At 34.5% G+C, this 15,547-nt stretch overlaps 2 protein-coding genes across 3 annotated transcripts; one reads left to right on the top strand and one right to left on the bottom strand.

The window, feature by feature from the left end:
• Window positions 1–445: 445 nt before the first annotated feature.
• Window positions 446–1,878, bottom strand: LOC109002473 (E3 ubiquitin-protein ligase RNF185-like). 2 transcript variants are annotated; one of them, XM_018980240.2, is made up of 2 exons: window positions 1,757–1,878; window positions 446–1,341 (listed from the first exon to the last, which is right to left on the bottom strand). In XM_018980240.2, the coding sequence occupies exon 2, from the start codon at window positions 1,315–1,317 to the stop codon at window positions 634–636; it is 684 nt and encodes a 227-aa protein (XP_018835785.1). In that variant the 5' UTR covers window positions 1,318–1,341; window positions 1,757–1,878; the 3' UTR covers window positions 446–633. The 2 variants fall into 2 exon arrangements, with proteins under 2 accessions (XP_018835785.1, XP_018835793.1); XM_018980248.2 differs by having other exon boundaries at window positions 446–1,372.
• A 5,091-nt stretch (window positions 1,879–6,969) lies between these two features.
• On the top strand, window positions 6,970–8,117 carry LOC109002453 (elongation of fatty acids protein 3-like). The gene has a single exon (XM_018980219.2). The coding sequence runs from the start codon at window positions 7,098–7,100 to the stop codon at window positions 7,980–7,982; it is 885 nt and encodes a 294-aa protein (XP_018835764.1). The 5' UTR covers window positions 6,970–7,097; the 3' UTR covers window positions 7,983–8,117.
• The last annotated feature ends 7,430 nt before the right edge of the window (window positions 8,118–15,547 follow it).

A 15,547-nucleotide genomic window follows, 5' to 3' on the forward strand; every position in this document is an offset into this window, starting at 1 on the left:
AGAAGGAAAAAGTTCAAAAATTATTTACTACGATTACAACATGATAAGGACCATATTTTCAAGAAAAAGTATAATTCAACAGCAACTTCAGCCAACCCAAACATCTCCATATGAATAAATTAGCATTTGCAGTAACAACATATATATATGGCAGAGAAATTCCCTCCCACCAAAAGAAAAAGGCATGCCAGTGAGAAATGGTAACAAGATAAACAATAAATCATCAGATGTCACCATGCTATTCTCCCAACAAAAGAACAATTGCCGAAAACAGGAAAGATGCTACACCAAAACTGCTTTACCATGGCTACATAATACACTACCACAGTGATAAATCTCATTTCTGGGTTTGTGCGCGTGTGTGTGTGTCTGAGAGAGAGAGAGAGAGAGAGAGAGAGAGAGAGAAGTTAATCAAACTTTTTTTACTAAGAGAGAAGTTGAAACATAGCAAGAAAGACAAGTAAATCGCACTTTACATTCTTAAAAGCAGATAGAAAAGTACGCACAAAGTATATTATGGACAATTTCCTTGATCATAGAAAAGTAAAGCCAAAATGCACTAACAAATTACAATTGCATGAGTTTGACCCCCCACATCTGTTAGCAGGTTTAAGTTCTGATAACAGATTTAAACTACTGCCAGATAAGAGCAAGAAGAACACAAAACCCAATAAGAAAAAGCAGCCTCTTCAGATTATTGTCTTGTTGCCTATGACCAGTATGCTGACGGAATCCATGGGCATGACCACCATGAAATGAATTAGAAAACCCATAAGGATAACCAGCCGGCGTACCATACATAGCAGCATCTGGGAACCCATGTAACTGAAGGTTAAATAGAGATGGGATGAGACCCCCAAAAGCTGCAGAGAATGTGAAATTCCCAAATCCTGCAGTTGCCATTGGTGCAACACCTCCCATGAACCCGAATCCATGGTGAGGAAAATGATTTGGTTCCGGTGGAGGAGCTGTCTCAGGTCTCTGCCCAGCCGGACGACTTGGAATATTAATGCCAGGAATAGACTTCGATCTCGGGTCTGTTGATGTCTTTCCCCTGCCATACAGAGGGACCAACTTCTCCTCCTCAACAAGGGCCTTGCAAACTGGGCATTCCTGGGACTGTGAGTGCATGTGGAGCCATTTGTAAAGGCAAGGCCAGCAGAATAGGTGGCCGCATAAGGTAACAATAGGGTCTTGAGCTAAGTCAAGGCAAATATTGCATTCAAAATTACCAGCATCACTGTTATTATTACTGTTGCTCGAGAAAGACGGGCTTTGAGGTGGCCTGCTCGTTGATTCCCCAGACCCACTTGCCATTTCTTGCCCCAAAATCTAAAATCCCTATATCAACATATTATAACCTAAATTAACACTGCCAATAACCATTATCGTGAGATCACAATACAAGATTTCGATCACATAATTCAAATAAAAACAGAACCGAAAAAACAAAAATCTAAATCCGAACCCGTCAAAATCAAAACATTAAAAATGGAATGTTTCCATAAGGATTCCTGGAAAAACAAATAAAAAAAATGTGGAAACCGTTTCGTTTCTCAACGCAGATCTATATCATTCCTTTAATCCAGACAACCAAAAAAATGAAATCCCATATGAACTAACAAAACCAACACCTTTGGAAATCGCTACAAATTAGGAGCATCATATCTATTAATAATTTTTTAAAGCAAAAACGGAACCATTTGGACAGAAACAAAAGAATCAGAAAGGATAAACAGGTTAAGAGATTACTGACCTTGATATTAAAGAGAGAGACCGACCGATGCAACAAATCGATCGATCCCAAGTCAAAGGGCCAGATATGAGAACCAGAGAGAGGAAATTTCCAGGAAAATGCTTTTCACGGGAATTCATTTTACCTAAGATCTTGTGTTTGGAAAGGTATAAACGTGACGGGGTCGCCTATGCTTAGCTGGCAATAACTCATTGGCTAACCTGCGTAGACGCTTACTGACCGTAGGGTGGATGTGGATGCATTCCCCAAAACGGTGCGTTGGGCGGTGGAGGGATCGACATTCTAGAAGACTTGACGGTCTTCGGTCGCCGTATAGGAGAGCCGCCATTCGCATAAACGGACGTTACCTAACCACCCCGCCGTTGACTCCACATTGGGCGCCACGTACGTACGCTTCCTTCACCGACGCATCCCAACTACCAAGTCCTTGGAAACTACCGTCCATCTTTATTACTTCCAAAATGATTTTTGCAATATATAAATTCTTTTTAAAAAGTGATATCTATAGTAAAAAATATATATTTTTCTGATTTATATTGTTTAAGAGTTTGCAAGCCTTAATTTTATATAGCATTACTCTATTATATTAGGTTAAAATTTTCTTATAATTATTTTTCGTCAAATAAAATTATAAATTAAATACGTAAATCTCACTGTATTAAATATCGGGTCAATATAATACAGTCGAGTTCATATAATATGTTCATATATTTCCCAAATTATAGAAAATATTTCCACAACAAAATCAAAATGCATTTTTTTTATATATAATTTTCTTATTTTATCTAAACTACCTTAAGCTTCGCTAACAACTAAAACGAAAACAATCCCCGATTAATAAATATTGATAGAAAATATTTATTTAGAAGCCTTTATTTTTTTTAAAAATATATCCTAGATGGGGAGGTAGTTAAGCAATGGCTCCCCACTCTAAAATGTAGATCAACATGTGCATTTAGGGCAAGTAAGTCTTTTAATTTTTCAAGAAATTTGGACAAGTGCACTAAAATAAGGTGGTCCATCTTAGTCTACTTCCACCCATTTATTTAATAAAAATATATCTATTTTCTAGAATGTATACATAGCATCTTAAGAATCATATTGTACAATAAAATGTTTCAAACATTTAGTAATTATAATTTATAAGTATCGTGGCATTTTTGGGCCTTAGGCATGTAAATGAATGGCAAGCACCCAGAGGATGCTGGATCCCTAAAGGCCATGGCCTATGGCTATAAGTTAAAGCCCAAAAATAAGAACCCTGTACAATGATCGAGATTATGATCAACCTCTTGCTCAGCATGCCTATATTACCCTCTGATATCTACGTGAAATTATTATTTGTCTCAAAAAGTTAAGTTAATAGAAAGATATAGATGAGCCTATTTGGGATTGTGTTAGGAGGCTTAAAAGTGCTTAAATAGCCTTAAAAACACTTTAATAATAAATCCAAGTTGTTTGGTTGACACATATTAAAGTACTTTTTAATATATAAAAAAAAATTGTTAGGAGACAAATACCTCAAGCATTCTCACATACTTGAGGCTAAGGCTGTGTTTGGGTTGAGATCACTCCCCTACTATTACTTTATCATTACTTTTCACTACTTTTTACTAATATTCAATATTTTATAATTACTTTTTCACTACTATTCACAGATTATCTGAAATCAGCTTACTACCCAAACATAGCATAAGTTAGGAGGTGGTCCATCTTTGATATGGAGTGTATGGGATGGGATTGGTTCACTTAAAGAGGAACTTTGGTGGAGGGTGAAAAATGGAGAAAATATTATAATTGTGGGAGATAATTAGTGGATACTAACTCCCACCTCTTTCTATGTTCAGTCCCCCAACAAGGCTACCTATGGTGATTCTAAAGTTAGAGCTTATCAATGACAAGTCCAGAGAATGGAATGAAGCTAGAGTCCAAAAATTATTTGAGAAAGATGAAGTTGGTCTAATATGTAGCATCCCAATTAGCAAGTTGGGTGCTGGGGATAAATTGATCTAGGGTTACACCAAGGATGGGTTATTCACAGTGATGAGGGCTTCTTATGTGGATTTAGATAAAAATGAGAAGAATAAAGGGAGAAACCTCTAGGGAGAGTGTGAAAGATTAAAGATGGAAGCTTATGTAGGGGTAGAATGTTCCCGGCCGGGGTGGTGAAAATGTTCATGTGGAAAGTAGGAAATAATATCTTACCAACAAGAAAAAAAGAAAAAAAAATCTTTTTAACAAGGAAGTTGTGGTGAATAAACTATGAAGTTTCCCAATAGCCAGTGATGTGTTGGCAGATGATTGTAGTCCAGTACAGAAATGAGTAAATGATGAAGAAGATTTATTTCATGGAGCTATGGGAGAAACTGATGAGCAACAAGCTAAACAAGACTGAGATGTAATGGATTGCAACGACTATGCACAGGGTATGATTAAGAAGAAATGAATTCATATTTGAGGATAAGTTTCATAGCCCAAGCAATGAATTAACATTCAGGAATGTGATTTTGGAAGGGAAGACTGGAAGGTGATCTTTATTCAAAGAGAAGGTAACAACACAACAGCACACTTGTTAGCAAAGTATGCTTTGGGTTTGAAAAGCGAGGGGGACAAGGCCTGGATGAAGGAAGGATCTGATGTAATTTCAAGCACTGTCTCGAGAGAGAAACCTTGTAATGTTTGAAAGTTTTTGTTAATAATATGAGGTTGATTCTGATTTTGGTTTTTTTTTTCAAAATAAAGGAAAGATAATGGGACTCGCAAAAGATTCCAAGTGCCAAATTGGATGAAACTCAAAGAAGGCTAATGTTGATTGAGAAATGATATTTACATTCATGAAATCTATAAGTACTGCGCTGTTTCTTTGAAAAAAATGAGTAAATATGTGAGTCACATGAAAAAAACAATTATTTTTTTAAAAGTAAATCTTACTCTTTTTGAAAACGATTGTGCGGCACTTACGTATTCCACGATTGTATGTAATAATAATCAATGTGATTATATGAAAACGATACATTAAATGATATGGAAACCGAGCAAGTCACTGGCTCTTGAAATCCCGACCAGAAATCGAAACCAATCAAGGAATGCATTCACTTCGGCTGGTCGAGATACCCACCCATTAGAGCACTCTCATTGGATTAGTTAAAATTAAAGTATATTTTTTATGAATGTAAGATAAATTTAACTTTTAACTATTACATTTTCATAAGTCTCTACATTAGAATAGTCATTTTTTCATTATATGACAATAACATAATATAAGATGAATTTGACTTTGGCTATTCACATTAAATCTCCACATTGGATTATCCATTTATTTATTATATAGTAATGAGTAATTAATAATTTCAAAAATATTTTAATTTTTTTAATTATGAATTTATTTTATTTTATCATATTTTACTATTCATAATATTATATATTAATTAGTAATCATATTATAATTATATTTTTTTCAATTTCATTTATAAAAGGAAGAGAAATAATTGATATAAAAAGGAGAAAGAAATAATTTTAGTGGTGACCGGAATTTAGCTATTTCAATATGATCACATTTTATGATTTAATAGCTAAATTTTTAATAGATTTAACTTTTAACTAATCTAATGAGAGTGCTCTTAGAATGTTTGTGGTCGACATAGATATATGGTACTTCGACTTCCTAATAGTACATAAGTTAATTTCTTGAACCGTGAAGATCTAAAGACACTAAAATTTTTTTAACTGGATATATAATATTTTAAAAAATAATATTTACAGATTTAGAATATATAGATTTCACGCAACTTCATTTTGAAAGAAATGGATAAGTACGAAACTCGCATATAAAAATTATTCTTTTAATAGTAGACGCCACATTTTTTCAAAAGAAGTACACATGACTTGCACATTCTAAAACTGTATCTAACATTATTCTAATATCTAAGATATGAGATATTTTTCATACAGCAACAATATTTTAATTAGATTAATTTAGATAATAAGATGATGATAGAAGTGTGGTGGCCAAGAAATATAATCCGTCCAGGCAAATAATTCCCATGTATGGCTCAAATATTTTTGTAAAGAGTTTCTCTATATAAGCTCTACATAAATTGAATGAAGACGGTCAAGCAAATTCCTATTTAATACATTTTCATCTTACATGAAAATTGAAGTTCCTACCAATGCCACGTCATTGCTTTATTGTTCTAGAAAAACAGTCAGTTGGTGACTCTAGAAACTGTAATATCATCATCTTTATCTATATATCATTGTGAGAAATTATATATACACAATTAATTTATGTATTTTATAAATTTTAGATAAAATATTATTATTTTAAAATTTGAGTCCTTTAAAATTTAAAAAAATTATAATAACTATGTAAATAAATATTTGAGAAGTGCCACAGAAACAAAATAATTATACAAAAATAAATCTATAAATTGATGTGATTTCTTATGATCCGTTAGATTTATTTTATAATAAAAATAATTTTATAATTTAATATATCATATTAAATCACATTATTTTATAGATTTAATTTTATATAATCAAATTGTAATTAAAATGTTTTTCTAAATATTTAGATGGGAGATTTGGGTTCAATTTCCATTAGATATGATCCTTTGAATAACAAATCCAATTTGATTGGAAAACTTTACCTGACAATTAGATGGGGGGTACGAAGTTGTCTTTGTCTTCGCACGTGAACGTGGTCCGTCTTTTTCTAGATGGCTTACTTCGATGACGACCCTCAAGCCTCAAGTCCACGTTTATTAAGGAATAATTATTTATCTTTGTGAACCTCGTAAGTCGTAACATCTATAGAAAATTTAATATTACGCACAACTATAAAGTAAATACTATAGGATCCATTAATTCATGTATTTATTTTTCATCCTCTTTGAGCTTCGAGTCTGGTAGAAATTTTAAAAAAAATCTTGTCTACTCTATTGCAAGAATAATTTTACAATCAAATATATCACTTTATATTAAAATATTATTTTCACATACGAGATAAAAAAAAATTAAAAGTTAAACAAAATATATATATATTTTTATTTTGAAATTTAAAAAATATAAAAATTTATTTTATTTTATATAAAAATAAATAAGACTTAATTCTAAGATGTCATCTTATAAGATCTTTTTATAAATTCTATATTTCTTCATTTTCAACTCCACAAACCAAATTCAATGTTCCATATTCCTTTTCTTAACCCTCTTGTGTTCTCTTAGCTTTCCCACTCTCATATAATCTGTCAGAAACTCAAAAACACAAAACTCCATTTCTTTCTCTGCTCTGATTCTCTCTTCTCATACAAACGGAGATCAGAACATTTCATCTCCAGTAATGGCGCTGCAGAGCCCGACATATTGGCTAGCGGAGCATCCTTCAATAGTAAACTTCCGATGGAGCCCAGCCCAGTCTTGGGGCTCAACCTGGTCCTTCCTCTTCACCGCCATATCCGCCTACATCGCCGCCGCCACCACTCTCTACACGTTGTTGATTCTCTCCAGGCGGCGCCGCCCCGTCCCGCTCGGCCCCATCCCGGCCGTCCACAGCCTCGCAGTGGCTTTAATCTCCGCCGTCGTTTTCGTCGGCATGCTCCTTTCCGCAGAAGCTGAAATCCGCGACACTCGCTGGTTCTGGAGCCGCACCAAGACCTCCACCCCTTTCCAATGGCTCCTCTGCTTCCCCCTCGGCACGCGCCCCTCCGGGCGAGTCTTCTTCTGGTCCTACGTCTTCTACCTCTCCCGCTTCCTCCACCTCCTCCGCACATTCTTCACCATTCTTCGCCGCCGAAAGCTCACGTTCTTCACGCTCTTCAACCAGTCCATTCTCATCTTCATGTCCTTCCTCTGGCTGGAGTTTTCTCAATCTTTCCAAGTCCTGGCGATACTGCTAACCACTCTGCTTTACTCCGTGGTTTATGGGTATCGGTTCTGGACCGCCATAGGGCTGCCCAGAGCTCGCTTCCCGTTTGTGGTGAATTGCCAGGCTGTTTTGCTCGGGTGCAACTTGGTTTGCCATATTGGGGTCCTTTTTCTGCACTTGTTGAAAGGTGGGTGCAATGGCATTGGTGCTTGGGGCTTCAATTCTGTCTTGAATGGAGCAATTTTGTTGTTGTTCTTGAAGTTCTATGCGAAGAAGATGCATTCCAGAAACACCAAAGTCAGTGAAGATGAGGAATCAACACATTGGGGTTCTGTAAACCTTAAAGAAAAGCACACTTGATGATTTTCTTGTTTGTTTCTATGGTTTTGTTTATTCATTTATGGGATGCAAGATTAGAAAATCCCCATTTTTTTGTTCAAACTGTAAAGGATGATCATATATGACATATTGTTATTCAGTCAACAAAGGAAAATTGCGAGAGATTTGAATGCTTCTCCCCCAAGTTTGATAAGCTTTAAATCGAATAGAAAAGTCCATGCAAGGAATTGAATATTGTGTGATCACACGCACCAAAATTGAAAGGAATTTTAAAGCGTCTCCTTTCTATATGGAAGCTTCGTCATTTTTAAAGCATGACAACTGAGAACAACACATCAAATATTTGACAGACCCACCATCTTGAACACGACTTTGGGCAGCTATTATTTTTTGTCACAGTATTTATAGGCTAATTAATCCAAAATAAATTGGCTTAATTTCAAGTATCAAACTTCGCAACTAGGGTTGTAACCGGTTTGGTTTTTGATAAATTTTGAAACTTAACCGGTATATACCGATTTTACATTTTCAAGAACCGATACCACAGTGATTATCCCCCTAAATTGGTACTTCTAATTTTACTGATTTTGATCCGATTCGATCCGGTTTTTCAGTTTTTAATATATATTAAATCTCTAATCTCTTATATATATATATTAATATATATAAATATTAGTAATACACTAATATTATTAGTATATAGTTGGTATAGTACTATTACTATATGTTAGTTATAATATAGTAATTAATATACTAATGTTAATGTATATTAGTATTACTAATATATTTATCAAAATGAATATGTTGAGAATTTATTAAGCAATAAAATTTAATTAATATATATTTTATATTTAAAACATATGATTAAATAAATGTTCATGTTTAAGATTAAAATTTTATGTTATAAATGATAATATAACGTTATTTCATATATAATTATAATTTATAAAAATTATATATAATATTAAAAATTAATTAAAAATATATAAATATGCCAACCAGTCCAGTCTAGTCCTAGAAAACATAAAACCTAGACCAGATCACCGATTTTGACCTGCTTTTAAAATGGAGGAATCGGTCCCAAACCGAACCAACCGGTTCGGGCTGGTTTTCCAGTTTATTTTTACAGCACTATTTGCAACCACTAATCCATTTAATTTGGACTTAGATTATGGTTGTAAATGTCTTGATTATTTTAAAACCTTCTCTTTGGATGGATTTTAGAAATAAATGGTAAGAAACTATCCATCAGAAGATAAATATTTCAGTTACAAATGAATTACATAAAATAAATCTATAAAGTGATATGGCTTGATTTGGTATGTCAGATTGTAAAATGATTTTTATCGTAAAATAGATCTAATGAACTACATGAAACCACATTATTTTTTGAGTTTAATTTTATATAATCCATTTATATCTGTAGCACTTGGAATTCCTTTTTGTCAATAAATATGAAATCCAAGATTTTAAGTAATTAAAACCGAGCTTAGATTTGATTCATCTTTAATTGATGCCCCAAACAAAAAATAAGGATAATTTAATTCCTCCCTTCAAAATTCATCTCTCCAAACATACCATATAGTTGAACTTGAATAGTGCATCCAAAGCAACCAAAATGGCCTTTGGATCCCAACTATAAAGCAAAAATACCTAAGAAATGGATCTCTTCTCGTTTGTAAGCCAATTCAGATTTATTATGAGTTTCATGGATTTGGAAAAGTATTGATCTTACGAATAATAATGTCTTTTGGAAAAGATTTATTAAGAGATTAATTATGTAAATCAAGCTACGTACATACAACCCGAAGAATCAAACATCGGCTAATCATGTCATCAATACCCACCAAGAATCAAATAGTCAATACAGCCTACCCTTTGGATTAAAGTTAGCGGCATGGATTGGCAAGCTCTAGTCCTCCAAAATTCATGACCACTCTCAATCTTGCTAGATTTATTAATTTGATGATGGAGATTATTATCACATGTTAATTGTTACGTGTCAAATTAATCAAACACATAACTTGAAACTTTGCGAGTAATTCGAGAAATCTTGAATCTATTTTTTATTTCAATCTGAGGGGTTTTAAGCATCCTAATTAACAAACAAAATTGATTAATTCAACATCCTTTCTCTTCTAATTCATTACTTCTCATCCCTATATAACACTTATGATAATGAAAAATCTCGAGATGAGGCTTGATAGTATGATAAATAATCTGAATACAAATAACTAGATTTATTTGGTTCCTCTCATAAAGTTGTTCTCTTATTGTACATCTTTCGATCTTTTGATAATCCAACCCTCCCTTCTCATTACCACTTTAAGAAGTTCGGTTCTACATTAGACTTCCTTCCATAGGCGTGTCCTCCACTTTCATTGTTCCATCTCTTTTATTGGACGTGTACATTACCATGTAGTTTTTGGGTCTTGCCCCACATGACCATGAGTCAATGATATCCCTTGTGGTTTTGAAAATGAAACCTAGGAGTTCCCATTCCAAAATTGCCACTAATGAAAAGTTCTATGGTGTGAATCTTAGTGGCTACTTAACATCCAAGCCTTTGCATCATCGTCTATTATCTAATGAATAAAGGATCATTCTCGGCCCTTCCTCCTCTAACTTGGACATTCCTCATAGGAATCTCCTTCATGCTTTTGTTTGTAGGGATTAATATGGATATGATTGGTTTATAAGGATCAGAGATCACCATGGTCAACCGCACTAGATATGTTAACTTAGAACAATCAAGTCAGACATATCCATACAATATATGAAAGCTGGCATCACTCACTCCCAATTCTCTAAAGATCAACTTCAATATAGTTGCTCAAGATAAGATCTAAATGCTCATCACAATTATTCATGATTCACAGTCTCCCCAAGCCTGGACCCTCAAGTCCCCCAAATCAACCAAGTGTAAGTGAAGCCAGATCTACACCTATTGCAATAGATGAGGTCATCATTTAGAGTGACTCCCTCAATATATAAGGGCTAATAACCCTTATATATAAGATAGGGGGCGCTCACCCACCCGCCCATTAGATTTTGTTTCTTTCAACTATTGTCGCCTGTTAATACCAGGCGAATAGTCCCCCAGTATCCAACTGGGTTGCCAAGTGGGCTGGGTGTAGGGGCCCACCTAGCACCCCTAGGAGTGAGTTTGATCCGGCTCCTTTATGTACACTTCCACCTAGTCCATCTTCATTCAGCGTGGTATTCGATTGGGTTCTAAAAATGGTTGAGGAGATTTAAGCATGTGATGGGATCTCTTGTGATGGTTATAAAGAGCAATTCAAAGCTCTTCAAATTGTTACTGAATTTGGACATTTCTCAACCTTGAAATCTGCATCAAAGAAAGAAATGGAACTAAGAAGAGTAAAATATTCTATAAATTATGATGTTAAAAGGGGGAATGGAGGGAGGGACAGACTGAAAGGGAGGGGTCTCATTTTTCTTATGACGCCTAAGATCTTCCCTAGGAATTTTAAGGTGATTAATAATTCCAATAAGCATCTTCATATCAAGTCTTTATTGCGTAGTTGGAAGGTTGATATTGTGTGTTTACAAGAAACGAAGTTACCCTTTATTGATAGATGTGTTTTTTGTAGTTTTTGGAGGGTTTGTTTTGTGGGATGGGCTTATTTGAAGTTTATGGGAGGTTCCGGAGGTATCCTCTTAATGTGGGATAAAAGAATGATGGAGTCAATTGAGGAGTGTGATGAAATTTGTTCTATAGCTTGCTCTTTGATGGGTGGGAGTGGACCTATGTAGGTGTTTATGGGCCAAAGCCAGATAGGGAAAGGAGATTTTTGTGGGAAGATTTGACGGGATTGTATTATCTTTGGGTTGTGTTGTGGTGTATGAGTGAGAACTTCAAGTATTTGTTTAGTGGTGGAGGATTTTTCAAACTTTAATTTTTATTTGGATCTTTTGGATCCTCCCTTGTGGGGGTGTCCACATGGTCCAATAGTCCGGATAGGTTAAGACTAGATTGATTTCTTTGTTGGAAAGTTCATTACCTGGAGCAGTGTCAGAAGAGATTGTCTCGCATATGTTCAAATCATTGCCCTATTTTGCTTGATTGGGGTCGTAGGTACTTTAAGTTCGAACATATGTGATTATGAGCAAATGGCTTTGTTAATAAAGTTTGGAGCTGGTAGTCTTCTTATTATTTCAAGGGTAATCTTAGTTTTATTAATGTTGGTAAGCTTAAGGCCTTGAATTTGATTTAAAGAAGTGGGATGTAGAAGTTTATAGGAATATTGAAGCTAGAAGAATTCCCTTATTTAGGATTTGCATGACTTGGAGGTTGCTGCCGATGGAGAATATTTATTTGCGGAAAAAATCAAAGCCTCTTTGTTGGAAAATGAGGATAAATGAACTTAGTTTTTCATAGAATGACTAATTCACATCAACACAACAATGCTATTGAGATGCTTTATTATAATAATTATGTAATTTCATCTCCACCTGAAATTCAGGATTATATTATGCAATATTATGAAAGTCTTCTCACCGAATTAGCAAATTGGAGACCGAGTCTTGATGATTTGGCTTTTAACTTCCTAGATCATAAAAGTGTGAGTTGGTTGGAAAGGCTTTTTAATGAAAATGAGGCTCATCATGTGGTTAGTGGGATGGCAAAAGATAAAGCTTCTAGTCCAAATGGATTTTTGATGATATTTTTCCAAGTTTGTTGAGATATTGTGTAAGAATAAGTGATGTGGGTTTTTCAAAAGTCCTATTCTTTTTAGAAGTTTGAGAAATGTCTCAATGCTACTTTCGTTGCTCTCTTTCCAAAGAAACCTCAGGGCTTTAGAGTTAAAGGACTTTCATCCTATGAATCTTGTGAGTGGAGTTTACTAGATAATTTTGAAGGTACTTGCTAATCATTTGAGTATGGTCATGGAACAAATTATATCTAAGCCCCAAAATGCCTTTTGTTCGGGGGAGACAAATATTTGATTATGTGCTTATTGCTAATGAACGTTTAGATAGTTGAATGAGATAGGGTGTTCCTGATGTTCTTTGTAAGCTTGACATTGAAAAGATGTATGATTATGTGAATTGGTAATTTCTCCTCTATTTGCTTGGGAGACGTGGCTTTAGAAAGAGGTGACGTTTGTAAACTACGCATTGTTTTTATACTTCTCGATTTTCGTTGTACCCTACTGGTTTTTTCATAGCTCTTATGTTTTGAGATAGGATGACCATTTGTCCTTTTTTCTTTTTGTCATTATTATGGAGGTGTTGGGTCGGATGGTGGAGGCCATCGTCGGGGATTTCTTTTTCAGTTTCTTAGTGGAAAATGGTAATAATGGTTCTATCATACTTTCTCATCTTCTTTTTACAAATGATGCTCTTCTTTTTCTATGGTGCAAGGTGTGGTCAAATTCAAGTTCTAAAGGCAATGCTATTATATTTTGAAGTAGTTTTGAGTCTTAAGGTGAATCTTGAAAAGTCTAAGATGATTTCGGTGTGGGTGATGCGAAACATTAATAGCTTGGACTGTTTTTTGTGTTGTAAAATTGCTTTCTTACCAATGAAATATTTAGAACTTTTTGTTCGGAGTGTCTTTTAAGGCTAAAGCTATTTGGGATGGAGTTGTTGAGAAAATTGAAAAAATGTTGGTTGGATAGAAATGGTTGTATTAATCAAAACGGAGTAGAATTAGCTTAATCAAGAGTACCATTTTCAATCTTTCCACTTATTTTCTATCTTTATTTTCATTTCCTTCAATGGTGGCCAATCTGATTGAAAAGTTAATTCGTGCTTTCTTGTGGAGTGGAATGGGAGGGGAAATTAAGTCTCATCTAGTTAGTTAGAATAACGTTTGTTCTCCTATTTTTAATGGAGGTTTGGTGGTTCATAATTTGAGGGTTTTAATAAAGCCTCGCTGGGGAAATGGTTATGGAGAAATCAAGAATCAGTGTCGCTTAAGAGAGAAGTTATTGATCGTAAATATGGAAGTGCATGGAGATTGGTGTTCTAATGAGTATCGGGGTATATGATGTGGGTTTAGGGAAGTTCATTAGCAAGGGTTGGGAGAGTTTTGTAAGCCATGTTAGTTATGTAGTTGGAGAGGAATTTAGGATCCATCTCTAGTTTGATATTTTGTGTGCTAAGCAAGCTCTTAATAGGGTGTTTTCAGCCATCTTTCGTCTGAGTTGTGATTGACATGCCTCAATTTCAGATCTGTTAGTTCGTTCTGATGGTTTTTCTTAGTGAGATATTTATTTTAGTGGAGCCTTATAGGATTAGGAAATTGATGAAGTTTCAACCATTTTTCAATTTTTATATACTTTTAGACTTGGCTGTAATGATGAGAATTCTCATTTCCATTGAAAGTGTATTTGGAGGTCTCACGCTCCTTCTAAAGTCACTTTTTTTCATATAGATTGATTCTTTTGGAAAAATTTTGACAACGAACAATTTGAGAAAACATTGTTTCATTATTATGGACCAGTATTTCATGTGTAAGAAGCATGAGCAATCAATGGATCATTTATTTTTTCATCGTGAGGTGGCAAGGGCATTGTGGGATAAAAAGTTTTGTAGAATTGGTTTGACTTGGGTGATGCCTTTAAGCGTGATAGATCTTCTTATTTGTTGGAACGAGTTTCATGGTTGCTCTCATATGAATGTGGTTTGAAAGATGGTTTCCTTATGTTTTATGTGGTGTATCTGGATGGAAGTGATTGATCGATATTTCAATGATAAGGAGCGCACTTGGAACTACAAAATATTTTTGTGCACAAATTACTATAAAATTCTCTCTCTTACTTACAAAAAATTGCGAATTATTGAGCGCCCAAGCTTACTAAATGGGCCTCTTCTAATGATATCATTGAATCGCATTTTTTATAATTTATGTTGATGCAATTTTCAAACGAAGCTGAAGGCGAACAACACGATTGAATATCCCATGATGATGCTTGGAAGGAGCTACAATGTTTGGATGCTTAAACATGAATTAAATAATAAATAAAATACATAAAATATCAATAAAGAGAGAGACATTGAGATTTAGGTGATTCGACATAAACGCATACGTTCAATGATCTTTTGATTGCGAAATTCACTATATTTGATAATCTTACCGTCTCTCATGCCCTCACTTTGCTCTCAGGAAAAATATGGTTGAAGAAGATATTGTTCCTATAGAAATTGGATAGAAAGAGTATGAAGAGAGTGCCCATATATGTAGAAGTCTCCTCTTTTTATATATGCATTTTTTCTTCCATTTGAGTCATCCCTTACCTTATGTCTTATCTCACATTTTTAGGCGTATTTATGTCACTTTCATCTTTTTACACGTAAGCAAATAACTTTTGACTTTTATCTCTTTACAAATTGGTTTTCTTCAACTTGCTTGCTGGGCTTGGGCCCTTCCATTACTAATGGGCTAGACCTTTGTTGATTTTATAACCAACAGTCTTTTGTATTGCTAGGTCTTTGGGCCTACGAGGTCCACAGTGGAGATGTAAAGTAATCCATTTGATAGGCCCAGTTGGTTTGAAAGTTTAACGATAATGCATGCGGGAACGACATCTGGGGAAGAATCGGTGGGAGAGAGGGAA

Source organism: Juglans regia, chromosome 6 (assembly GCF_001411555.2).
Source record: "Juglans regia cultivar Chandler chromosome 6, Walnut 2.0, whole genome shotgun sequence".
Taxonomy (NCBI): Eukaryota; Viridiplantae; Streptophyta; class Magnoliopsida; order Fagales; family Juglandaceae; genus Juglans; species Juglans regia.